This window comes from Cygnus olor, chromosome 24 (genome assembly GCF_009769625.2).
Source record: "Cygnus olor isolate bCygOlo1 chromosome 24, bCygOlo1.pri.v2, whole genome shotgun sequence".
NCBI classification, from domain to species: domain Eukaryota; kingdom Metazoa; phylum Chordata; class Aves; order Anseriformes; family Anatidae; genus Cygnus; species Cygnus olor.
Window position 1 is genome coordinate 1042554 of NC_049192.1, and position 26006 is coordinate 1068559.

A 26006-nucleotide genomic window follows, 5' to 3' on the forward strand; every position below is an offset into this window, starting at 1 on the left:
GCTGTAATTTCAAGCAGCCAAGCTAGCTTTATTACTGCCACTGTCATTACAGAATGCTTATACAGCATGGCCATGAAGTCAATGAGATATTTAGATGCAGAATTAATGCAGGATAGCGCCCAGCATAAAGAACAAACACAATAAATAAAACACACTGGAGAGGCACAGGATATAAATACAGAAGAAAATGGCAGAGCAAAAAGAAGATGCAAACTATATTTAAAATTGATATTTAATCTGCATAGCTCATTCCAGTGGTTTCTCTGCATATGCGGCTTGTTTTAATGCTAGCAGGTTCGACTTTTCAGTAATAGAACGATAGAAAGTTGTTCAAAAAGTTTTAATAAAATGCTTAATTGGTTCATTAGAACCTAAAGAGATATTCCTAGAAAGCAAGAGAGAAAGGGAAAGGCAGAAAGAAAGAGTGAAAGAGACAGAGAGAAGATGCAAGCAAAAGAAGCAAAGAAAAAGAGAAGGAAAAAGAGAGGAGAAGGAATATTTTCACGTCAGACTATTTGCAGCTATCTTGCTTTTGACTTTCAGACTCTATTTAAAAATACAAAATTGGGAGCATTAAAAAAGAGTTCCCAAATTAGCTTTTTAATAGAGATCGAAAGTTAAAAGGGGGCCGAGTCATGGGGGAAAAGCTATTCAGGATCACAGCCAGGCCAGAGCTCGCAGAGAGGGAGGCCAGAGCACGCCTGGGCGAGAGGAGAGAGGCAGCTTTATGAAGCAATGACATTGGAAATCACAGAAAAATCTTTTATACCAGCGAAAGCCAAATGACATTTCTGGTTTTACTTTCTTCTGTGCATCTGCAAGAGGAAAAGAGCAAGTGGAGATACAGGAAGCGTTTTTAAGAGTAAAGTTCTGAAGCCGTTTAGCAAAGACGATTCTGGGCCCTTTGATGCGCTTAAAATCATACAGCCACTGAAAGTTTCCCATGGAAGTTTTAGGATTCCCTTTGTACACAGCTTTGCGTGTGCAGTTATTAATGCCTGTACTCTAACAATTATAATGCACAGCTTTTGCCTAACCTCATCACCTGGCCTGAGGGGACTGTAACACAAACATTGCTGCAGGGAATTGTTTTGGGGGAGCACCGCCCCCGCCCTGCCATCCAGAAAACTGTTCTGTCTTTAATAATACGGGCAGTGACTTATCGGGGATTAGCGGATGCTGAGGCAGAGGACCGATGGATCGAGGCTCTGCTCTCAGTTTCCAGGTTGTATTTCCCAGCTAGTCAATCGGAGCGCCGAGGTGTTTGAGGATCTGTTGGTTGGTTGGTTGGCTGCGTTTGTTTTGGTTTGTTTTGGTGTCCTTGGTGCGTGTGTGTGTCTGTGTGCGTGAGTTTTAAATGGAATTAAGGCCTGCTTTAGGAGCCTCTTACAACACCGGCGCACGAAATCCCCGGAAAGCTGCCCCCGCTCGGTGCTGGCACCGCACGGCCCCGTTCCCCGGGGCTCCTGCACGGGGCGCAGCAGCGGCCCCCCCACATCCCACCCGGCTGCCGCCGCCCCGCCGGACACCCCCGGCAGCCGCGGCGGAGCGGAGCCGCCGGGACCGGCCGGGGGGGGGGGGGGGGTACACGGGGCGAGGGGACCCCCGGCCCTGAGCCCCCCCGGCCCTGAGCCCCCCGGCTCTGAGCCCCCCCCGCCCAGCCCGGCGCCCCCGGCTCTGCCCCCCCCCCGGAGCTGTCCGCCGCCCGCGGTGCTGATGCCGTCCCCCCCGCCCCGCCCCGCGCCCCCCGCCCCGCTCCCGCCGCGCCCGCCCCCGCGGCTCCGCGCTCCCGGCAGCCGCATGGCAGCGGCGGCGCTCGGCGGGCGGCCGCGGCCGGCAGCGGCGGGGCGAGGCGCGGCGCCGAGCGGAGGAGGTGAGGGGCCGGGGGGGGGACCGGAGGGGCGGCTAGGCTGCGGACGGGGCCGGGGGGGGAGGCTCGGGGCAGGAGCGGCTCTGCCCCCGCCGCGCCCCCGTCCCCTCCCCGCGCCCGGGGAGCGCTCGGTGCCGCCGCCGCCGCGGTCCCTGCCCCGCGCTGCCCGGCACGGCGGGGCTCGGCCGCTCCGCTCCCGGCTCTTGGTGCGGGGAGCCCCGCCGGCAGCCGGGGAGCCAGGGGAGGATGCCGGCACCGAGCGCCGGGAGCCCGACTCCTGGCCGCGGCTGAGGGGTGCCGAGGCGGCGAGGAGCGGTAAGCGCGGAGCAGGGCGAGCGGGAGCGGGCGGCCGGGGGGGCGGGGGGCAGGGGGGAAGCAGCGAGGGCGAGGAGCCGCTGCCGGTGCTCCAGCCCCGGCCGAGGGCTGCCGTGGGCTCCCGGTGCCGGGGAGCGGCTGGCATCGTCGGCGCTGCCCGGCCCCGGGGCAGCTGGGCTGGGGCTGCCGGAGTCCGGCCGCGCCTCGCCCCCTGCCCCTGCCCTGCCCCGGGGCCGCTCCGAGGGCAGGGGGCGGCCGGGACCGGCCCGGGGGGGGCAGCGGCGGCTGCAGAGGCTGGGGCTCGGCTGCGGTGAGGGAGCAGCTGTTTAGTCATCTCTCTATATATACTTCCACGATGATGATCGCGTTTTCTGATTGCTTCTGACTGCGTTTAGAGAGGGAGCCGAGAGGCAGGCAGCGCAGCTCACCTTTAAGCCGGAGGAGCGACTGCTCCCCCTTCCTCCAGCTCCCCAGGCTCAGCCCCGCTCCGGGGCGCCGAGCATCCTCCCGGTCAGGTAAGGCGTCCTGCGAGCCTGCGAGGTGGGGCTGCCGGGTGCGGGGAGAAGTTCGCGTGCCTTTATTCTAAGCCTGTTGCTTTTGCCCCCAGATCTCTCCAGCTGGCTGAGGGAGCGAATGCTTTGCAGAAAGTTTTATTATCTGATGTGGCTGGGAAGGGAAAGGAATATGTGACCGAAAGAGGATATTGAAGCTCTGACTGACGTATTTTGCTTTTAAGCAAGAGCATCTTTGCTGTCTGAGCCTGACCCAACAAAGGATAGAAAAGGAGAGAATGAACGGTCTCAAGGCTCCTCGCCCCCGTTAGCATTGCGTCTCATCGACAAACTCACGTTTATCAGTCATTTTAAATCATCCCGGTCTGCTTCCAGAAAGGGAGACACGATGAGATTTTTGTTTTGCTTCTGGTTTTGTGAGTTTATGAAGAGGCATTTATTAAGTATGGCATTGCCAGTGGAAGTTAATGTGGTAAGAATCCATCGTTTATTTCTTGACCCTTTAGGTAAATAGAAATGACTGTTCTCTAAAGTTTTTCTCCAGAGCTGTATTGATCTAGCAGTGCATGCCAGGTTTTTGTTTTGAAACTGGGATCAAACCACGGTGGCAGCAAAGCCAGCTGGCGCTGCTACAGCCAGAGGTGGTCGGGAGGCAGCAGACGGGGTTGGAGTTCTGGGGAGCCGGAGGGGTCAGGGCACAGCTTTTCTGTCAAAGTATCCAGAGTAAAAGGATCATTTTCTTCACAGATGCTGACTTTAAGTCAGAAGGAAGCAAGTTATTTTGCGTACCAGGTCTTCTAAATGGCATCAACAGGCAACCGATCTTTTGTTAACTAGTTCCTTCCAAATTACATGTTGAAATTACAGTAATTAAAATTCAAAATGTGTGTGTAGGCAAATACATGCTTGTTAGAACTGAAGCGTGTCTGTTTCCTATGCAAGCTGAAGAGACTCAGTCGACTGTACGGCATATTTTGAGCCCAGGCAATTGCTTTCCAGCCTAAAGAGAATGGGTAGCAGTTACCAAAACCCAGGCTTGGTGGCTTCTTTCCTTATTTTATAGATAAACTATTTAACTCTTTGTTGTTGTTGCTTGTTTGCTTGTTTGTACCTAGCATGGTTCGTGCAGCTCTGAATTTCAAATCCAGTCCTACCTCTCCCAATTTTGTCTCATTTCAGGGCAGGGTGGAGTTTCAAAGATTCGTGGATAAGAAAACGCAAAACCTTTGTGATAGGAGATTTGATTATTCTTCTCCCTCTCAGTCCTTCCTTACAGACACCCAGTTTACAGCTGAAAAAAACATGTCTTTTTGAGCATTTTGAGGATCAAATGGGGCAGATTAATGCAACTTTGAAAATGAAGCACTAAATTTTCTTAACCAGCTGCATTTCTTTGTCACAGAGAAATGGGATCTAAACTTCTACGGAAGAATACCCTTCTCTTTCTCTTTTGTTTCAATCTCCTGTCCATTTCATGGCTAAGATATTTATAGCTTCCCCACATATACTGCTAGCATAGAAAGACCCATTTTATCTTTAAAAATGATTTAAAAATGTGTAAGTCACTTATGAGTTACCAGTGCTTTATTAGAACAATTATATGTGAAGTATTTATAGTGCCTCAGCAGCTAATGTAGGTAACCTGGAATTTACAACCAAAGTTATAAGTACCGAAGAGATTTCTAATAAGGTTCCCCAGAGAAATCAGGGAAGATGAGGATCCAGTGTATTGTAGCTGCTCAGGTCACTGTACATCGCCAATCAGTCCTGGTAGAATGGCTGTGGTAGTGCCACTAATTGAAATTAAAAAGCACAGAAGACAGTTTACCAGCAGGGAAATTAGGGACAGGATGCATTATCTTTGTCTCTTCATTATTTGCCTGTGTATATTCGGTGGTTAATGAATGGAATGGTCGTCACTTTGCTGCCTCCTGTTTTGCAGTCCTGTTCTTAATGCAGTGTTTCATAAAAGTTAAAAATCCACCACTGCTGCTAAAAGAAATCGGCAGCTCTGCTGTCTGAGCCTCTGGAGATTGCCTTCCAGCTAAAGAGTCGGGCATATTTTCAAAGTAGTGCAGAGAAAGTTTGCAGTGCTGTGCTCTGCCTCTTCCACGGAAAAAGGATTCTGGTCTCCAGGGCTGTCAGTCTGGCACGACTGATGCAACAAATTCACTCTTTAGGAGAAAGAGAAAAAATAGTGCATAGTAATATTGAACAATCCTTTATAGCAAAATATTGTGGGATATTGGCTTGGTATATAAGAAAAGTGTCTCCTTGGGATAAGCATCGTATGGATTATTATATGCTTCATAATTACAAAACCTCTTCCAGCAGCAGTAAGATGCTTGCACGAGGGATTTCAGTTGTCCTTTAGATAGTAAAATTGCATAGAAAGATGCTCCACATTAAGGTGATGAATGTTAATGTGTCCTGAAGAGGAAGAGCATTTCTGGGAGCAGTTCAGTCATTTTCACCACAGATTGATTCCGTCATTTTTTATTCAGTATTTTGATGGCTGTTGAAATCAATAATGCTGCAGCCTTACTGGCTGGAATGGCAGCTTTCATATAATTAAAAAAGTTCAGAGTAAAATTGCATAGAAGGCTATCATGTAGAGGATATAATTAGGCTTTGAGCGCCTGAGTCAGTGGAATCAATGGAATCTCCATTGATAAATTGACTTTTGATAGGGCTCCTAATGCATCTTATATGATAATGGTACCTTTCTCCAGATAATTTTATGGTAGAGCTAGAAAAACATTAGGGAAGTAAAAGTAAATATAAGTTAAAACACAAGTTATATATTCTAAGAACTGTCACCGAAGACCAAAAGAAAAAGAAAATTCACGGCCAGATCAGAACCACAAATAAATGCTATAATTTCAAGAGAACGTTGATTTCCAGTGGCTGAGGATCTGGACAACTTGGGATATTTTTCATCTAAAAATCAAGAGTACATTGAACATATTTCATATTTCACTTCAGCCTAATAGTCCTTCAGTTCTTAGCCTGAAGGACTTCTGTCTCTGCCTGCTAGGCAACAGCCAAGGTATCTTCCTGCTGGAAGAAAGCTGTCCAAGTTTGAAGGCTTCCCCATTCTGATTTTCCTGGTACTCAGCTGGTAGCATAATCCAGCGTGCACGTCCTTCACCGACACACGTCCCTGCTGGAAAGTCCATAAACTCGCACACCTGGGATTCAGCCTACTGATGCTCAGATATTCTGAGCAACATGCCTGCAAAAGTCAGAATTTTCCCCTGGTCCAGTGTAGGGTTGCAAGATTTCACAACACTAAAACACATCCCTAAATCCAAGAGACCAGCGAAATACTGCTGCTGAGCCCAGGTCTTTAATTGAAGGTGGAAGAAAATTAATGAAAAGCAGAGAAGATTTTGTGCTTCTTTCAACTGACAATGTTCAGGTTCATTACATATTGAACTTTGTTAAGACTGGAAACCCAGCTCAGGCCAGTAGTGGCTTTTCATGACATACGATTTCGTTGGGTGAACTGCAGGCTGATTTCACTGGAGCTCCCAGCTCTTTCTTGACAGCTGTAGTTAAATGGATGAGCACATGAGACTTACACCTGGGGAATTACGGATTAGTCTTGTTTGTAAGGAAGCAAATATAAATTACTGTGTTTATGCTACTTTTAAAATGCTTTTAATGAGGAATCATTTGCTATTCAAAATTTCAATACATAATAATGCCATAACCTCGCTGAGCTGATTATCATGTGCCTTGTTTAACATCATTCTTCAAACAGGAGACGAGGGCAAGCCGGTTGTTTTATATTCTTGTGTACATGCTGATCTATAACTCTTTAGCACAACGGAGCAAGACACCCTGCTTGACTTTGTGTTGTGTTTGGTTTTGTTCTGTGTTGTAGATGGAACTGATCTGACTTGGGACAGGTCTCCGAAGCAGCCGAAGTGTCTTCTCCAGTAGCAAGGCCTGGGGTCAGCATGGCAGCAGGGGTGGCAGCGTGGCTGCCCTTTGCCAGGGCAGCTGCCATAGGATGGATGCCAGTGGCCAACTGTCCCATGCCACTGGCTCCCACAGAGAAAAACAAGAGACAGGACGAGCTGATCATTCTCAATGTGAGTGGCAGGCGTTTCCAGACCTGGAGGACTACACTTGAGAGATACCCAGACACTCTGCTGGGCAGCACCGAGAAGGAGTTCTTCTTCAACGAAGACACTAAGGAGTACTTCTTTGACCGGGACCCTGAGGTCTTCAGATGCATCTTAAATTTTTATAGAACTGGCAAGCTGCACTATCCCAGGTACGAGTGCATCTCTGCCTATGATGAAGAGCTTGCCTTCTATGGGATCCTCCCTGAAATCATCGGGGACTGCTGCTATGAAGAGTACAAGGACAGAAAGCGGGAGAATGCAGAGCGGCTGATGGATGACAATGACTCAGAAAACAACCAAGAAGGGTCCATGCCATCCCTGAGCTTCCGGCAGACCATGTGGCGAGCCTTCGAGAACCCCCACACCAGCACCTTAGCCTTAGTCTTTTACTATGTCACCGGTTTCTTTATTGCTGTCTCTGTGATCACTAATGTCGTGGAAACTGTCCCTTGTGGCACGGTGCCTGGAAACAAGGAGCTTCCATGTGGGGAGAGATATGCTGTGGCTTTCTTTTGCTTGGACACGGCTTGTGTGATGATTTTCACAGTAGAGTATCTGTTGAGACTCTTTGCGGCCCCAAGTCGCTATAGGTTCATCAGAAGCGTGATGAGCATCATCGACGTGGTGGCCATCATGCCATACTACATTGGCTTGGTGATGACCAACAACGAGGATGTCAGTGGAGCCTTTGTGACACTAAGGGTTTTTAGGGTTTTCAGGATTTTCAAGTTCTCTCGCCATTCCCAAGGCTTAAGAATCTTGGGCTACACTTTGAAGAGCTGTGCCTCCGAGCTTGGCTTTCTCCTCTTTTCCCTAACTATGGCAATTATCATCTTTGCAACTGTGATGTTTTATGCAGAGAAGGGGTCCTCAGCAAGCAAATTCACCAGTATTCCTGCTTCCTTTTGGTACACTATTGTAACCATGACAACACTTGGGTGAGTATTACTTTTTCTTTTACTGAGCAGCAGGCAAGCATGTACTGGGAGCTTGACTTCAGTTGCTCCTAAGCATTTTTCTGGGTGCATGTTCCAAAAGGGAATGGAATTGTTAAGGATTTGTTTGTTCTTTGCCTGACAACTTCTGGATTTCATGCTTTTGAAAACTTGAATAAAACAGAAAAAGTACTTAAACCCACTTGACAAATGCTTGGCACAATGGTAGATGGATGCAGGAGAAGCAGTAGGTCCGGTTTTGCACTCATTTTGAAGCAAAGATAACGTGAGTGGAAGGCAGTTGGCAACTGGAGCTTGTGGGTTTTTTTCAGACATTCATTTGAGCCATAGATTTTATACAAAATTGCTGATGTATGTTTTGTCTCTTCTCACAATGTCGGTCACAGTTTCTTTGCTTGACATGCCAGGAATTACAGGTTGCTGAATTCAAATGGCTGTTGTGGGTTGCTATGCTCCTGAAGATACTCAGTGGTCTCCAGGACAAATGTATATATATATATATTTTATTATTTTTTTTTACTTAATTTAGCAAGGAACAGGCTTCTTGTCTGTCTTAAGTGCTGAGTTTAAAAAATAATAGGAGTACACTATAGCAGTTGCACTAGAATTTCAAACACTACTATGGACAGGTACAGAGGTAATGATATAGTCAAAGCAACAGATATGTAGCCTGTAGGGCACTGTTTTTTTCTATTTCATTTCTGTCTTACAGATATTTCTACTGAAATTACAGATTTGAGCTTTGAAAACCTTTGTCGGAATGACCAACCCCTCATCCTGACAGGGTTACGTAAAAGAAAGTAGGCAATCTCTTAATTCCATCCACCAGAACAATGCCCAAACTTTAAAGCTACTTTGCAAAGAGTATTTCCCACTGGAGAGTTCACACAGTTCAACACTCAGATTTAGACAATTCTCATCACTATAATATGGTGACAGGAATGACCACTTTTTCTCTAAGCTGCTTTTGATTTTAAACACTTCTCTGTGCCTATTAGGCATGAACAGGCTCACAGTAGCACTTTTAAATTATTAAAATCATAATTCAGCTGTCAGAAAGGCACAGAATCTGAGCATGTGACAACTGCAAGTCTGAATTTCTTCATTAAAAGAAAATGTGGATGTTTGTCATAGTCACCGAAAGATTTTCTGGTTTCTGTTTAACAACGATTGCACCTATCTTTCTGCCGACACACACGCATATACACATGTACATTGTCATACCTTTGCCACAAGAAAGTTAGGGTCAAGGAAACATTCAGGGTTGCTTGGGAACAAAACTTTGCTGTAAAATACATGCAGAATGTGCTCTAGAGTGCAATTAAGTCCCTGTTCCCGTCGGCGTAGTGACTTGGTCTTGTTCTCTTTCCCTTTCTTTCTGAACACGCGGGTAGACAAAATTGAGTGCTCCTGAGGAACTGAAGTGTCCTCAGTAAGCTGCAATCACCCAAATTATACATGAACGAGTGCTTTAAGTGAGTTGACAAGAATTTAAAAAAAACAGACATTTAAACAGAGCTTTGTACGAGTTCATTGGAAGGGGACCTATAAGGAGCTATCCAAGCCTTAAACTTAAACTTCTGGTATTACTGATTTGGGGCGCTTTGTTGCAGGATTTTCACTAAAAGAGGTGTCTCCAGCACACAGTCTGTCAGCTCAGATTGCATCGTTCTCACAGACTCGTAAGACGCGCAGAAACCTGGGCAATACCAGACCCTGAGGAGAGCCTGTGCTCTCTGACAGCCTCTGCCTGCCTCCGACCGCATTCGTTGGGCACCGAGCACCAGAAGCCAAGCACTCTCTGCTGGCTTGCCCAAAATCCTTGCTAGAGAGAGAAGTCGCTCCTCTGAGCTATCAGCCCCTGATTCCTGCTCCCTGGGTCCCTCTGAGAGGCACGCTGGGGTGGCAGCAGTGCAGCCAGGCGCCCCCAGCACCAGCTCGTCCCTGGCTGAGCTCCACGGCGCCAAAATGAATGAGCGGCAGCAATGAAACCTGCTGGCCCAGGGGCATTTCCATCTTCCTGCCTCGCACCCTGTGGTGTGGGTGGTTAACGCCCCCTGGTCCCCTTCATCTGCCCATAAAACCTTTCCGCTTTTCCAAATGGGCATTTTCACGCAATATTTCATCTACTTCTCTCTTCAGAAATCATTTAAGTGTGTTTGGAAGGATCTTGTTCCTAATGAGAGCGCTGGCAATGCCCGTCTCACGGAGGCTGCCAAAACTACATCCAAAGTCCCCACCATGCTCCCTACTCCATCAGACTTTGCCTACTTAGCAGGTGCCCGTTAGCGGCTTCCATTTCAGCCATGCTAAGAGCTTTTATAAATATCTTAAATATTATCTGCTATTTGTCTTTTAAATGTAGCCAGTATTTAAAACAAGAAATTATAAAGTGCAAGGGCTTTTAACTCAAATGCATACACACCTGTATATATATATATATATTTGTTTTGAACCCTGAAACATTTAAATCCAGATAATTGAGCATTTTCGTGACACTGTAATTTCTTTCTGTGACAGAGTGCTTTATAAAAGTGATTTGTAACATGTAGGATAACTTTTCCTGTGTTACCGAGACATTAAAAAATTAGCTCAATTTATATAAAAGGGAAAGTTTACTTACAATGAGAAAAAAAGGCTATCATTAGGAAAGCATTAACAGATGTTCCAGTTGACTAACGTTAATAATTAAAATAAAAAATCTAAGCCAGATATTTGCTGCTGTAAATTAAATTCATTCAGTTGAAACCAAGGAAGCTGTGGTAGTTTGTCTGAGCTAGCCTCTGTACTATAGCCTAGTACACGACAGTAATATAGAATTTTCCAAAAGGGTTTTTCCTCTGAGCAAAAGGCACAGGAACAACAATAAAAATGAAAATCCTTCAATTTTTTAATTTTATCTTTGTTTCTCTAGCTCAGAATTTCGCTTTGAGGCGTTCTCTCCCATCATCCCAAGATAACTATCACACTGATTGTGCTGGCTCCTTGCAGTTTCGCGTCAGCTTTATTTCGGTGTAAGCCTGCTCGTTTTGGTGGAGCTCCGCTTGTTCTCCAGGGCTGGAGGCTTTGCCTCGCTCCCTGCTGAGGCATGTTCAGGGCAGGGCTGTTCGGAGGCCCGAGAGACGTGGCTGTGGTGCAGCAGCGAGCTCTGCTTTCCCCAGCCCCCATGCAGGGCATTTGCAGCCCCCTGCAGAACAGGGCCTTACCCTGCTGCTTCTCAACCAGAGCTAAGTGGCCGTGCTACCGAGCATCTGAGTCATGATTCATATTACATGTATATACACCGTGATTTTGCTGGGCTTCTGATCAAGCTGCCTGTCTTCCTGAAGCACACATGAGCACGGTCGTCCCATCACCACCACAAATAGGGCCGGACCTGGGCGTGCACAGCCCCAGAGCTCTCCTGCTGTGCCGCGAGGCAGGCGCTGCTGTTCCAGGTTCCTACAGACACAACTCGATTCCCAGATTGACCCATAAAGGAAAAGCAACAAAAATGCATTTCTTGTGGAGGGTGAAGCACCGCGTATAATAGAATAAGTGCAGCTTTTGGTGGCACTGCTCTGCGAATCGGGGAGCCGAGTTTTGAGAAATGACGGACAACTTGCCAGCTCCTTAGGTAGCTAACAACCCAAGGAGAAAGGTACAACAGCTTTTCTGGAATGGGAAACAAAGCAAAGGAATTAAATTATACTGACCCTGCGTCTCTGATCCCTCTGCTGTGCTCATCAGCCCTGGTTTAACAGAGGCTGTTTTTAATTTAGCACGATTTAAATTTTGCTCAGGAGGTTTTATAATGAAAGCATTATTCTTGGGTGCATCTTAAATCAATCTGAATTACTGAAACAACTATTCAAAATTAATTCAAAATCAGCTATCCAATTCATGCAGAAACATTCTCCTCGAGATGCCAGCAGCTACCCACCTTCTCTCTTGCCCTTGGTTAAAGCACCAGTCAACTAAACGTTAGGTTTGCCACCCCCCCTCCTTCTGAAGGACGCCCTGGCCTCCCCAGCCCTCCGCCCCAGGAGCACGCTTGCCAGTTCCCCTCGGTAGCATTTATGCCCCCCTCTTGGTTTTAACTAACTTGATATGCAGTAGCCATCAGTTTTACATCTATATTGAGACCGTTTAATTATCATAAATGTTGTTACTTTGTTACCAGCCTGTTGTTTTTATTTACTTTTAACTGGAATTTGATTTGGATGGGCCAGCCTCACGTGTCTTCGCCCGCCGACACGCATTGCAAACAAGGCTGCGGCGCTACGCCTCCCTCCTGCTGCTAAAGCCCAAACCATTTTTGCCCAGAGCGCGTATTTTTCTAAGCTTTTTATAGCTGTTTTCATTTCACCTGACAACAGCAGTATGTTTCAGGCTCTCCGGCAGCATCTGCGACCTGCACCGTAGGCTCCAAATCCCAGCTGTGAAATCTGCAGCACCACGTCTGCCTCTGCCTGTGCCCTGCCGCGTCCTGAGGGACACCAGGGCGCTGCAGCCGGGCCCTGGCTGGGGGTGCCCGAGCCCACCCCAGCCCCAAAGCGGGTGGCCCTAAAGCAGGCATTTTAGATGGCGTTCCTGATGGCATTTTAGAGCGTGCTGCAACCACAGGAGGGTGAAACACCTGTGTCACGGCCAGAGGGAGCTGTCAAGGAGATCTCGGGGCCGTTTATGTCATGAAACTAGTAGTTTGGGGGACCAAAGAACAGAGATTTGTGATGGATTTTGTTTGGGTTGGAGCTTAAGGATGTGCTGCATGATTTTCTGTTGCGTAAGGAAGGCTGAGCTCCCACAGCTCACCACCCTCACGGTGGTCCTAGGAGAATCTGTCTTCTCCCTGACCTCACGATTTGCAAGAACAGCACAGTTTGGGGATCACCACCCGGCTTTGAGATTGAGCTGCACTGGGCACCGAGTTGGAAAGATACACGGCATGCACCAGGACAACACAGGCGCATCTATCTGTGATTCTGTGATAGCGTTTATTCAAGGAACCATGTTAACACTAGGGAGTCACTAAAACCTGTGCCGGCCTAGCTATGCCAACAGCCTGACCTGTGGTGGGACTGGGAATTTCTTGCATTTGTCATTATCGGTGCGCGTAGAGAGCTGGCGTTTGGGGGCAGGGGTCTGTTCGGGTTTATTCGCGTCCTTCCGTCTGGCACCCCGTGGGTGCAAAGCATGGGGGCGGAACAGCAAGGCAGAACTGACACTTGATCAAGAATTTCTGAAAGAAACGATATTAGTTTTGTTGATTTCTTGGGCTATTTTATTGGTATTCAACCCTGGAGGAGGAATGGGATGAAATTGAAGCAGTGAAACAGGATATGAAGCGCTTACTGCCAAGCGCTGACAGCTGGGCGAGCGCAGGCTTACAGCGTGCCGACCACATCGCTTGCAGGGGCTGCCAGCACCGCACGAGATCTCTTTGCAGTTACTCCTCCCGTGCAAAGTGCTGAAACCACTCAGGCTGATAGTAACCTTCATTCACCCTCCTTCATGCAAACTCAGAGGAGTTTGCAAAGTAAGGAAAACAATAAATCATCTCTGGAGCGCTGCCACACTGGGTTCTCCGGAAAGATTGCAGCTTGGCCCCGTAATCACGTTTTGCGTGTCACTACTTCAGTAACTGCCATTAAACCGAATCAGAAAAATTGCTTTAATAGAAATGCTACTTTGCATATTTACCATCATCAGTGGAAAGACAGATGAGATGTGGGATATTTCCTTTGTAAAGCAAGGCGCTAAAATTTCATCACTCTCAACATTTCCTACCCAGTCAACAAGTCTTATATCCACAGGCCAGAGAATAGCTTGAATTTAATATACAGAAAGTCCAATCAAACAATGAATTGATGGAGCTACACAAAGAAGCCATTTTCCTGAGCTTTCATTCTCTTGACTCCAGCTTCATCTTATATGAAATGTGTATCAATTTTCTTCCCCTAATGGATTTACAGATATTGTGTGCGAAATGTCTTTGTATCAGAAACTACAGATGAAACCTTTTTCCTTCACTATCTTGACGTAAATCTCAGGCAAGCATCTCATTTTTGAGCTATTTGTATTCACCAGAACCCCAGAAGTATTAAAATACCTTTACTCATTCTCATGGCAAGTAGAATTCACTGGATTTTTCTCTCTCTTAAAAAAAAAAAAATAAGAGGGAATTTGTTTGTCCTTAGACTTTTTGTGGCTTTGGATATTTGTAACAATTGCACATACGTGCAAATATCCCATTTTTAATAAGCAAGACAAAATAACTTTCCTTTAAGGTAAAGTCATTGTGTGAGAAGTAAATTATTTGAATAATGTCGAGTAATGGTACTGTCTAAAATTATAACATGTCTACTAAATTTACCAACGGGAGCCTTGGCAGAGATGCATCTCTAGCAACTGAATTAAGAATTTTTTCTTAGCTCCTCTTTCTTTTTTTTTTTTCCCCTTTCCAGCCTGCATCATAGTGAGTGCCTGAGAAATGCAGATTAAGATAACATTGTATTTTTGCCGGAGATGAAGGGAAGTGATTGGCTTGCTGACTTGGATCGGAGTTATTTTTAGTCTCATAAAATGATAATTTCATAATAGCGCTGACCCAGTAAAAGTAATTAGTTTACATCGATCAGCTGAAAATGAGGGACAGAGTAGCCACTGTCAGTAGGAAAGCAGTGCAAGGGGAGGGGAAGTTAAAGGCCCTGCAACGAATTAGCCCAAACTGATTACGTCTCTTGGCTGACTGCAGCCCATGCACTCGAAATCAGCTTTCAGAATGAAGTGCGGGCAGAGGCATAGCTTCCCTGGCACTGCCGAGGGGATTTCGGAGCGCCTCGAGCCCGGTGCTCACATCGCAGCCAAGGCAAAGCGCCCCCGCCGCCAGCATCCGTGGGTCTGGCATGGGGTATGAAACGCGGCACGGAACTCCTGGCCTACTTCAACGTTAAGGAAATGATACAAGGCAGGTTTTGTTGCTAATTTAAATGGATCCCTACCCTCAGAGCAGCTGAAGACAGAACGTGGGAACACCTGTGACCCGTGGCAGCTTGTTTCTAGAGGAGCATCCTGGACACCAAGGTGGGGCCACCTCATTAAAAGAAAAAAAAAGCAAAAAGCTACAGAAAGCTGTAAGATAATTGGAGAAACTTTTCTCAGCTTAGTGTCAACAGCAATCTTCCATGGCAGCCACCATGCTTACAGCTGGGCTTGAGTCTCCAGCAGAGAGCCTCGGCTGTACCACAGCTCCTAAATGAACATCACCGCTGTTACCTGTGCGGCTCTGCAGGGTTTGGGGGAGGCTGGGTACTGCTGGCATTTAATGCAGGCCGTGTCTTCCTGCCCTTCATACCCACCCATGCAGAAGTGCACAGGGACGGAGCTGCCACAGCTTGTTATCAGAGGACAGAGAAGGTTTATTTATTTTTAACGCAGCACAAGCCTCAGAAATGGAGATTTCTGATCCTAGCTGTTGGTTTCTGCATTACCTGGGGAAGTGCTCTGAGAAGATGCGCCTGGGCACGACCCCGGGTGCAGGAGGACCCGGCCTCAGCTCCCCTCCAGGCTTGCAGCAGGGTCTGGCAGCCCCGGGGCTGTCCCACGGCAAGCATCACAGCCCGTGGAAAGTGATGAAGAAAAGAGCCCCCATTAGGTCATTTATCCATTGCCCTCCCGCTCTCACTGCTTCGACATCCAGCACAGAATTTTTTTTTCTGTCAAACTCTACCACATCCACTGTAAATTTATTAATATTTTCCGTTGGGCAGGCAGCCCGCCGCATGTTTTCTCAGCTTTGTGCCACTCCCTAAGAGCTTTCGTACAATCCTACAGCAAAATACTGTTCTTGTGTTTCCCGTAGAGCAAACGGTGGCATCCTGCCTTCCAGCAGAAGCGCAGCCAGACTCTCCCAGACAGACACCAAACCCCATCACAACGGTGCTGGCACCTGTGACGTGGCCCAGCGGGAGCCCCCAGCCTGCGCAGCCACCGCTCCGGGTGCCGCAGTCCCCGGCTGCCTGAGTGGGGCTGGACGGGCTGGGCTGTGCCCCAAACACCCCAAGGAAGGGGTGCATGTCCTCCCTGTGGGACGCACTCTCAGCTTTTACCAGCGCACGGGAACCAGCAGTCCTGCTCCCAGCAAAGGCTCACGGTTCAACCCAAGAAACCGAGGAGCAGGAGAAACGGAGGCAGGAAGGTGCTCGCTGGGCTCGCAGAGCATCACAGGGAGAAAGGCAGGGTTCAGCTGCGCTCTGCCTTCTCCTGGACGGGCAATGCCCGCAGAAACAGATCGTGTCTGTTTAACTATTTACCAGTGCTACATTAGAGCACATTCAAGGGCTGTAATTCACCTCTTAAGGTTACAAGTAAGCGTGGAAGAGTTATTTTAAAATCAATATCTAGCAGAATGCCATTGTTCCAACATTAAAACCTGCTGGGAAATTACTAGGAGGCATGTGACAAGTCAAATCACTGCCTGCCAGAGGAGGAAACAATTCATTACTTCTTTAAAAGGTGCAAATCTTTACTGGCTTTTCGTTTTGGTTTGCAGCCTGAGAAATAATGTTGGAGCATCTGGCTCTTTCTTTCTCTCATTCTTTAGTGATTTCATTCTTTTGTTCTGGCTCTACTTCATGGACTTCTCCTTACTTTCTGCACGGGGCCGTGCGGGGTTTGGGTCTGGGGACGAACACTGGCATCGCCACCAGTTCTGTCGCTTTTCCTGATGGAGGGCGGCACTTGGCGTATGAATTCTCTCTCACCTAGAAAAGCATCTGCAACAACAACAAAACCAAAGTGGGCAGCCACTCAAAGTCATTTTATGAGCAGGCTCTTCACCGCGAGGATTCAAGAGAGCCATTGAGCAGATCGCCTGGGGAAGCCTGCTGCTTTCATCTTGCCCTGCCATCTGCAGCAAAATTAAAACACAGATCAGCTTTAGCTTTTTGCCTTCAGGACTTTGCAAAATTTGGTTGATGTATGTCCCCAGAAAGCCCTTGAGAAGGACTGTTTGCTTCTGAAGAGAATAGCCCTGCAGAATCGGGCTACATGCCCCTGAAACCTGTGCTTAAGCACTGAGATGCAGAGGGCTCGGTGCAACGGTGTTGTGGAGCCTCCTAATAACAAAGTTAAACAACTCAAGCGATGTGTCCTGCCATGCGGACGGCAGCCACAGGTTACAATGTGCACACACAGGGTGTGCCGAATGTGGTGGTGGCAGCGCTGCAGCGATTGGCACAGGCAAAGCTCGCCCGGCCTGCCTGGCACCCGACAGGACGAGAGCTGTCGCGTTCACTTTTTAACAGCTCCTGTTAACCAAACAACACATCCTCAACATTTTGAAGTACCCTTAGCTTTTTATTATGTGTGATTATTTTTCATATACTTACTGCTTTATTCTGTCTGTACACGTGATTGCCCTTTGCCACCTAAAAGACCCAAATTGCTGCTGTTTTTCTCATCTTGCCTGTAGATGCAGGGTTTCACATCAGATGTGAAAACAACAGAAGATAAACTCTTCATTCACTTTCAGCCTTTAATATATAAATGCACAGCTTTAAGATCACAAGATTTCACCCCACAACTTGACAGTCCCTTTGCTTCTTCCCTGTACTAAGGAAAATGCTTCTTACTATTATTTTGTTCTGCCTATTTTCTCGCCCAGTTGCCACAATCCTCAGTTCTTTGTCAGTATAGTCTACGTGCACTTTTGGCCTATAATTTGAAGACAACACGTCTTCAGCAGTACACACGATTTTTCTACATTTGTATGAGCTGCAGCACAAGGGAGTCATCCTCCTTAAATATTAATTACAGTCACCATGATGAGAACAAAAATAACACATTATTTTTCAATTGAAAAGGATAATACAAGCCAGCTATTCTTGCAGCCTAATGCTTGGCAGAAGTAAGCTATCTTCAAAAGGAAAGCTAAAATGAGAGAGAGCTGTTCTGAGCTGCTTTCTCCTAGAGTCCATCCACATTAGTGTCTTAGTTTGGATCAGGAGCACCCTTTGAAAGCAAACTCTCAATCATCCTGTCCTTCCTGCAGTTTGGCTCACCGTGCAAAGAGGTTTCAGAGCACGCCAACAGCATCCCTGCCGGATAGAATACGGCTGAGAGACATGCTGAGGGAATGTGCCTAATGTGCTCTTACTGCTAATGGGTGCTCAGGCCATGAACCAGACTAGCACTAGTCTAAAATTAACCCTCCCCAAGGTGTGTACGGGAGGGATGCTGGGTCCTTCCACTCCAGAGCTCAGCTCCTGGTGAGTCCCACAACCTGCTAATGCAGATACAAACTTACTCTTTCCCTGCATTTGATTTCAGAGCTCATTTTTAGTTATATCCCTGTTTTAGCATCTTTTGAGGTTTCAAAATTTTCGTGGTCCTTTGTCATCAATATTAAATGAACAAGAGCTCCAATGGTTTCTTTCTGCCTCTTCAGAGGGAAGATAGAAGTAGGCTGTTGTCGAATTAACAGAATCTGACACCTCCGTTACTCTACTGTATGAGTCTTTTTCTAGTAATCAGTGTCTGAAATGAGTGGAAACGGGACTTAAATTTACCACTTTGAACATGAATCAATGAGGCATTATTGCCAACACACATCCTTCGCTGTCACACATTTCAGTTGTGCCGTTGGTTCAGAAAGATTTAAAAGCCTGTCTCCCACCCAGCTTTGCACCTGTGAGATATCCTTTTTATCAAACTCACTCTCTGATCTCTGCATAATTAACCAAAATATGAAATCCCTAGCTTCTGCTGTATATGTGCGTGCTTTAAAACTTCCTGCAAGACCCCTAGATTGTGTACAGATGGGCAATCACGGTCAGCTCACAGGAGGCAATCACAACTTTTACTTGGTGCCTCTTTCGTTTTCCTGCCTACTTACATCTGCCTAACCGTCTGTTCATCAATCCAGGGAGCATCCATCATGTAATAGGATGAGTCCTACTGAGTCAGACACTCGGCTTCAGTTCACGAAATGAGTTGGCATGATATCCTAGCCTTGGCATGCTGTATGCAAAGACTTCAGCCCTTTTAGATATTTTTCTGCTACAGAGGAATAGCAGGACAGATTAAATAATAGAAACATTCATTCAGCAAGACAGTTGTTGAATGAAGACATGCAAAACAGATCAAATTAGGTGAAAGTCACCTCTCTTGCCAAGGGTAAAAACAAGTAGTAAGCAGGGCCAAAGGTATACAAGATTTGGGCTGCAGAGGGCTGAGCAGGATGAATTCCACCACTAATGAGCTTAGTGAATAAGCTCATTACCTAATGAGCTCTATTGAACAAGCTTGATTTCCAGTCTAGGGAAAGCCTTCTGAATAGATAAAACGTAGGTAAACAGCTACCTTGGTTTACAGACAGAAAATGTATCTGTAGCTCAAGAGCAAAGTCACTGTCATTGCCAGATACTTTCTTGAGAGCGCAGATGACAAGACTGCAATGCTTTGTTTCTTACCTCTTGGTAGGAAAAAAAAAAAAAAAAGGAAAAAAAAAAGCATGAATTCATGGATCAGAAGAGCAACAAATGGTAGATGCTGCTTTCCAGGTTTGACCATCCTTTACAAATTCAGATGCCAGCAAGGATGCACACTAACGTGACTCGTTAAAACACATGTCCTAACGCCTTTCCTCTGGGGTTACCAAAGGACTGTTCTGCCCTCCATAGAGACAACACAGAGCTGGACTGGGTAACTCCCAGAGGTCCTCTCCAACCACAAATATTCTATGATTCTATGAACAAATACTGCCAAAATGGCCTATTTCCATGGATCTCCATTTAAATCCCAACCTTACTTTTGTGACCTGAGAAGGCATGTCAGGCCAGGTGACAATGTGACAAATGGCCCAAAGGAAATCTCACATCCACACTGTCCTGTCACAGATCTTGTGGGCAATTTATTACCCAGAAAGGTAAATATCTACTCTGTAAGGAATAGTCCACTGTGTATCCACACACTGCTTAACATAATTTTCAATTCTGTCAGATTGGAAAAAGAAAGGAGAAAATGAGATTTCAGAAAAGAGGCTAGATCTACAGATGCTGAAAGAAAAATCTTTAAACCTTAATTTTGTCTTCTGCGTAGTAACACTTGTATTTATTCTTACCATTTTTTTTCTTAGCCAGCAGAAGATTTTCAGCAGATACTGAAGCGTTGTTAGAACTGTTTAGCTCCTATAGTTGTGCCACTCTCAGACACTGCCTCTGTCCATCCCTTGCCTGTTCTCATCTGAACAAAGCTGGAATATGTTTGAAGAGGAAAAGGGGAGGAACATGTCTGAACTTCACAGAAAAAAAAATAATTGCTAATTTGGTAGGAGATAAAGAATTTTGAGGAGAAAACAGGTGTTCAGTCTTTAAAAATATATATTTAAAGTTATGCATGCATGCCCTCAAGTGCACATCACAGGGTAAACAAACAGGCGCACAGCTCACTTGTACGTGTCAGTATATATTCGCATGATTGCAGCATGAAAGTCTGGCACCAAATGTACTGTGAACTGAAAATGAATTTCAGCAGCTTTTATGATTCATTTTTGTCAGAAACAAATGAGGCGTCTGTAGCTTCCTCGTTAGCTGTGTCCAGTGCAGTTCGTTCACTGCTGCCGCATGTAAAGCCTGCTCGGACCAGGCCGCAGCTGCACACTTCCTTCTGGGGCTTCTGCCCCTCTGATCGTAAAGGGTATCAGGAGTAACTTCATCACAGTCAGTGATTTACACCAGGGAAAATTAATGTCGGTGACAGTGGAACAGGCTCTGTGGATCCGAATAGGTAGGGGAGTAATTTGGGAGACGTTACGAGCTACTTTCATGGGAAGGCCATTGTGGCGAGAGGTGCCTTCTAGCTCTGGGCCCTCCACAGCACTGTGTCTCATCTTCCATGTTTACCAGTGCTTTCTTTGGACATCCTGGGAAGAGCGGAGATTTCCAGCGCTCAGTGTTAGGTAGATAAGGCATTTAAGAAAACCGTTGGATAGACTTTGTGTGTAGCCATTAATAACTGCTTCCCTGGCAATATCAAAACAGTGTGGGCAGGCAGCGCTTCTACTACCTATAGCACTTGTCTGTACAATAAATTATATCCACCTGTTAAATCATCACAAACAGAGAAAGGGTGTTTATCCGAGCATGTGTGCATACTGAACGCTTTCATCTGTTTATGATGTAAAACGTTGGTGACTAAAGCCACGTCAGACAAGGACTTGTGGAATGCTGAGATACGCACATACGTACTTTTTGAAATGCACCCTCCCCTCAGAGCAGCGCCTTCAGAGGGCGTGCGGGAGGCAGGCAAACGGAGCCTTGGACACAACGGCGGGCGGGCAGGCACATGGCTCGTGGTACAGCCGCTGGGCAGGAGCAGTGCCTCCGCTGAGCGTGGTGTACGACATCAGGCAGCTTAACACAAATGCATGCCAACCATATTCGTGCAGCACAGCAGGGGAGCGGGAATTATCTGTCAGCGCGGCCGAGCAGGGGGGAGCGGGCAGACGGCCTCCCGGAGCCTTGATGTGTCCCGCTGATCGATGAGTCTTAGATGGCCCTCGGTCTCGTGGCTGGACTGAACTGCAAGCCGCCTCTTTTTCTAAAGGTCATCATCAGAGTTGATACAGAATGCCATAAAACATGGTGTAGAAGTAGGCTGTCTCGTGTCCTGCATTTCTGGACTATGTTCTCCCTCATCAGCTGTCACAGTGGCTTAGGGTAATGGGGTACTGAAGGCCATAAACAATTGCCAAGGGACACGGAAGAGGGGATTTTCAGATGGCTGTGACTATTCTCCTCACCCAGTCTTATCAGCAGGGTAAGATATAAATGAAAACACAGCAGTATCTTTGCTTTTTGTGCAAGCCACCACTATAACTCAAGACAAAAAGCTTTATGTGAGCAAGGCAAAATCATGCTAACTCTGTGCTTCCCATGGCAACTTTCAGCAGGCGTTTGGGAAGGGCATGATGACCATTTGTCAATTAGTTGTGTGAATTTCTGTGCCGGGATTCTCACAGAGAAGTGAGACTTAAATTCTGCCTCTGGCTGTGAAATGACGGAGCTGCAAGGCTCTGTGCCCGGCTCTTCCAGGCTCCTGCAGCAGGCAGCTGCCCTCACTGCCCCGAGGGAGCTCATGGGGGGCAGCTGCTCCCCCCGCTCTGCTAGCAGCTTTGGCGACCTCAGCAATCAAACATGAATTTATGCACACCGAAAATGACGCCCTAGACTTCAGAGTTGCTAACTGCTTGGGCAACGAACTGTACAGAGGAAAAAACTCTGAAAAAGCTGAATCTCCAGCTTTCTGGAGTTTGGTCAGGTAGCCATGCACGGTCAGCTATCCCTCTCAGCCCAAACTCGGACTGTTCCAGTCACAGTTCTGCTGCAGGACAGGCACAGAACCCACGGCACGGCTGAAAGACCCGCGGGCCAGAGAGAGGGGTCACGGCAGTGGTCCTACAGCACGCACATCAGTGATCGGCTCAAATGGCTCACTTCCAGACGTGCAGTGCAATCTGAATAAAATATCAAAGAACTCAATCTCTTCTCACAGATAAAAGGAGAGAATGGTTAAAAAGAAAAAAATCACACAGAATTATAGATGATAGAATGAAAGATGTTCTACAGGTTTGTTTTCCTGCTTCATAGGCAAAGACCAAAAATGATTTAGCAAAATGATAGCAGAAGTTGCTGCCTTCCTAGAAGCTGAGTTAGTATTAATAATAAAATACTGTAAATAATGCATCTACAACATCATCTAGCCAAGAAACGTATATATGTAAAAAAAATAGACAGGCATCTCCCCAGGCTTTGGCAAAAGGTTGTCCTTCAGATGAGACTGCAGATGGGCTGTTTCGCTTGCTGTCAGTGACTTAATGAAGCGGTTACGTCTCTTCCACATCTGCTTTATCTATCCTGTGCTTGAAAGTATTTCTGTTACTGTACTGGCCTTTCCTCGCGTTAGAGTTTATCTACAATTTATCACTTTTAATAGATGATAGCTATAATGCATTCTGACAGGCGAAAAAACAATTCACCTGTCTACCATACAATATTTGGAATTAGAAAAATTAGATGTCAGTGTCTCAGGCAGTTGGGCATTCTCAAAAATTTTACCCAGAAGCTTAGCAAAATGGAATATATGTACTTTGTGCCAAATACTGTCACACAGTATGCAAAATGTTAAATAGCAGCAAAATCAGTCCACTTGAATTGCAATATAATATAAGGTTTTGAACTTTTACTACATAATCCTTTTCAAATTATTCTTGTGTATGCTCTTCTATGGTAAAATTGTGTTTCTTTAGCAAAACCTGGCCTACAAAACACAGCCCAAATACTTAGCATAACAAAATGTAATCATAGGGGTCAGCTTGCCATCTAAGATGCAATGCATCCTGTAGATCTATTTTTCCACTCATCTTTTAAATGCAATTTTCTATTCCATTCCCTTGAAGACCAGGTTAAATCAATAAAATAAAAATAGCATTATAATATTATATATTGTGGCAAACGACTAATATCCATTCTGGTCAGTAGCTGTAAGTGATAAACCCAAACCAGATTTCACGTCATCATGAAGATCTTTGACTGTCTGCATCTACACTGCTGCTGGTCTAGGGCACAAGGCATCGCACACGACAGCACGAAAGCTGCTGACACGAGACCCTGACTTCCAGCAGTTCCAAGATTTGTCAGGCTGTCTTGTCCACAGAGGAAAATCTCTTAATCAAGAGTGATCACATTTCCAAATACAGAACAGTGATTTCAAGTGTTTTTAATTGAGTTATCATCCATCTTAGAAGAGTTGCATGGTTTCTCAAATAGTGTGATCTTTCACAAAATAGACCACGACTCTCGCCCAGCTGTAAAACAGACTATTCACAAAAACACAGTGAGAGGTTTCCAATCACAGGCATGGCGAGAACTCATTTAAAAATATGATTAATACAGACTTGTAAGAACAGTCGTGCAGCTCACTGAAGACACCATTAAGTACAGGAGGAAAAAAAAAAAAAACACAACACAAATCTCTGATTGATTCTAAAGACTTCTCCTATAAGATGCTCGTACATCTTATGGACACGCTGGCTTTCCAGCTGACAGAGTGTCTGGGCCATGCTGCTCTCAGAGTCAGAGGTAATAACAGCAAAGGCAACAAATCATCGGATTAGTCAGTGGACAAGTGGACAGAGTCCTTCCAGCCTTGGAATTAAAAAACAATCACTCTACCTAATCATTATTCATTGTGTATTTTTCCCTTGGACATATCTGTCACTGGTTCATAAAACAGCACAAGATGACTGTCAATTTTAAGCAATTACATGCAAGATGTGTAATGAAATAGTTGGAGACAATGCCACAAACACTTTTATGGCACAGAAATCATAGGTGAATTTCATGACCTTTCTATGGAAACAAGTTGAAGAAAAGAAATCAAGTGAGCAGAAGTCACTGTCCACAGCCTGATGCATACAGCGGGCTCAAAGGGCATCTTAAAATCTGCCCTATGCAGTTCTCAAGTCCCAAGAATATGGTGAACGTGACCTTCACCACAACCCTCCATGCATCCAGCCAGGAGTAAATCAGATTCAGCGGGCATGAAAAAGAGTCTTGAGGATTATGTGTAAGATATGAAAAGCAATCACACCACTATATATGATAGAAGATAACCATAAAATAAAAGACTGAAGGCCTGAGTCACCGAGCAGTTATCTATACCGGTACAAAATGATTTTAAAATGTTACCATTCAGATATGGTAGAAAATCATATCCCTCTTGCAAAAAAAAAAAAAAAAAAAAAAAAAACACGTTCCAAGTAGTAGAAAACAAAACCCATTAAACAAAAGGCAGCCCTGAGGAAAGATGTGGCAGAAGCCTCAGTCTCTCCTCCATCTAGCAAAGCACATCATTTTCCTTTATAGATGCTCAAACTTTTGCATGATTTAAGAGCAGTTCAGTACGTTCTGCTAGATAGAGTGGTGTCTGAAGAGTTGCACTGGAGGATGGGCACCCACAGGCAAAGATACAACACATTTTTACATCTATTCTGCATCTAAGTTATTTTCCAAAAGTGTCAAATGTGGACTTCACAATAAAATTATCATAATGTTTTGGTTCACAGACATGACAAAAAAAATCTTTTTGTGTGCTGACACAGGTAAAGTACACACAAGACTAGTCAGCATAAGAAAGAAGAGTTCACCACCCTTTTTGAGATTTGTATGCTGGGCAATACTTTTCTAGGTTGCATTTCAGCCTATGTGCAAATGAACAGTCTGAATTCTGGTCTAATTATACACACGAAACATGTCAAGCATCACGAGGAGAGTGGTAGGAAATGAGGTCTAAAATTTCAGAGATTAGGTTGATGAAGAGATTGTATGCAGCTGTCAATAAAAGTCCTCTTCCTTCTCCACAAGTGCCCCCCGTGGTCACAGAGTACTTGCTGAACATGCCGCGTCTGACAGCAGATTGCGAGGAAAATTCTGTGAATTCAAGGGATACTGGCTTTGTGCCCATTGTGAATAATGGGCTTTGTCAGGAATGATCTATTCGAGAGCCCAGCGCTGCTCGGGGCTGTCTGTGGGACACAGGTGACCCATTACAAGGCACAGCCTTAGCAGGGGCTCCCAGAGGCGTTGAGCTCCGGCCCCAGCTCGAGGCCAGTCCCCAGGCGGTGAGGGAGCAGCGGGCGAGCCGAAGGCAGCACCGACCTCCCCATGGGCTGCCCTTCCCTGGGACCAGCGCGTGTATCTCGTGGCAGGCCCTGCAGGTCCAAAGCCAGCAGCTTTCCCACGGTCTCGGAGAAAGGACGCTCAGCACAAGCAGCACAAGTGGTGCGGCTGTTAAACATAAATTGCTCATTCCCTTCCCCAAAGCCTTCTACTACAGTCACAATGTCTACCACGCATAGTCCTTGTTCCTTAGCACAAAGACGTCCCATCCTCAGCACGAAAAGTGAGCCACGCACAGCAAGGGGCAGGGGAAGCACAGCTCAGACACAACGGTCTCTCCTCTTTAGATGGCTGCTAGAGCTAGGGCAAGCTTAGGGGGGTTAATTGCTAAGACTAAAAGACTCTTTCTTGGAGACCTAGGGAAGAAAAGCAGTTATTTCTACTGCTTCTCCTGTTGCTTTTCTTCATATTAAGCATCCTCCTAAAACGTCCTTTTTTTCTTCCATCTGAGCCATGTACTGCTTTTCTCTGCCTTACCAGAACAGCGATTTTCTGCT

At 46.2% G+C, this 26006-nt stretch overlaps 1 protein-coding gene and 1 long non-coding RNA gene across 7 annotated transcripts in view; one reads left to right on the top strand and one right to left on the bottom strand.

Annotated features, from left to right (window-relative positions):
- Window positions 1-1821: 1821 nt before the first annotated feature.
- The window catches only part of KCND3 (potassium voltage-gated channel subfamily D member 3), a 121978-nt gene continuing 97793 nt past the window's right edge, over window positions 1822-26006 (top strand). The window contains exons 1-3 of one of the 6 annotated variants that reach the window (XM_040536026.1): window positions 2575-2700; window positions 2793-3169; window positions 6587-7771. In XM_040536026.1, the coding sequence (XP_040391960.1) occupies window positions 6663-7771 (1109 nt within the window). In that variant the 5' untranslated portion in view covers window positions 2575-2700; window positions 2793-3169; window positions 6587-6662. Of the gene's footprint in view, window positions 1874-2107; window positions 2186-2559; window positions 2701-2792; window positions 3170-6586; window positions 7772-26006 lie in introns of those variants that run through there. The other 5 variants (XM_040536025.1, XM_040536021.1, XM_040536024.1 and 2 more) reach the window with 5 other exon arrangements.
- LOC121059301 overlaps window positions 10656-26006 on the bottom strand; it is a 101254-nt gene continuing 85903 nt past the window's right edge. The window contains exon 3 of the long non-coding RNA XR_005814477.1: window positions 10656-11443. This is a non-coding gene — a long non-coding RNA (uncharacterized LOC121059301). The remainder of the gene's footprint in view (window positions 11444-26006) is intronic.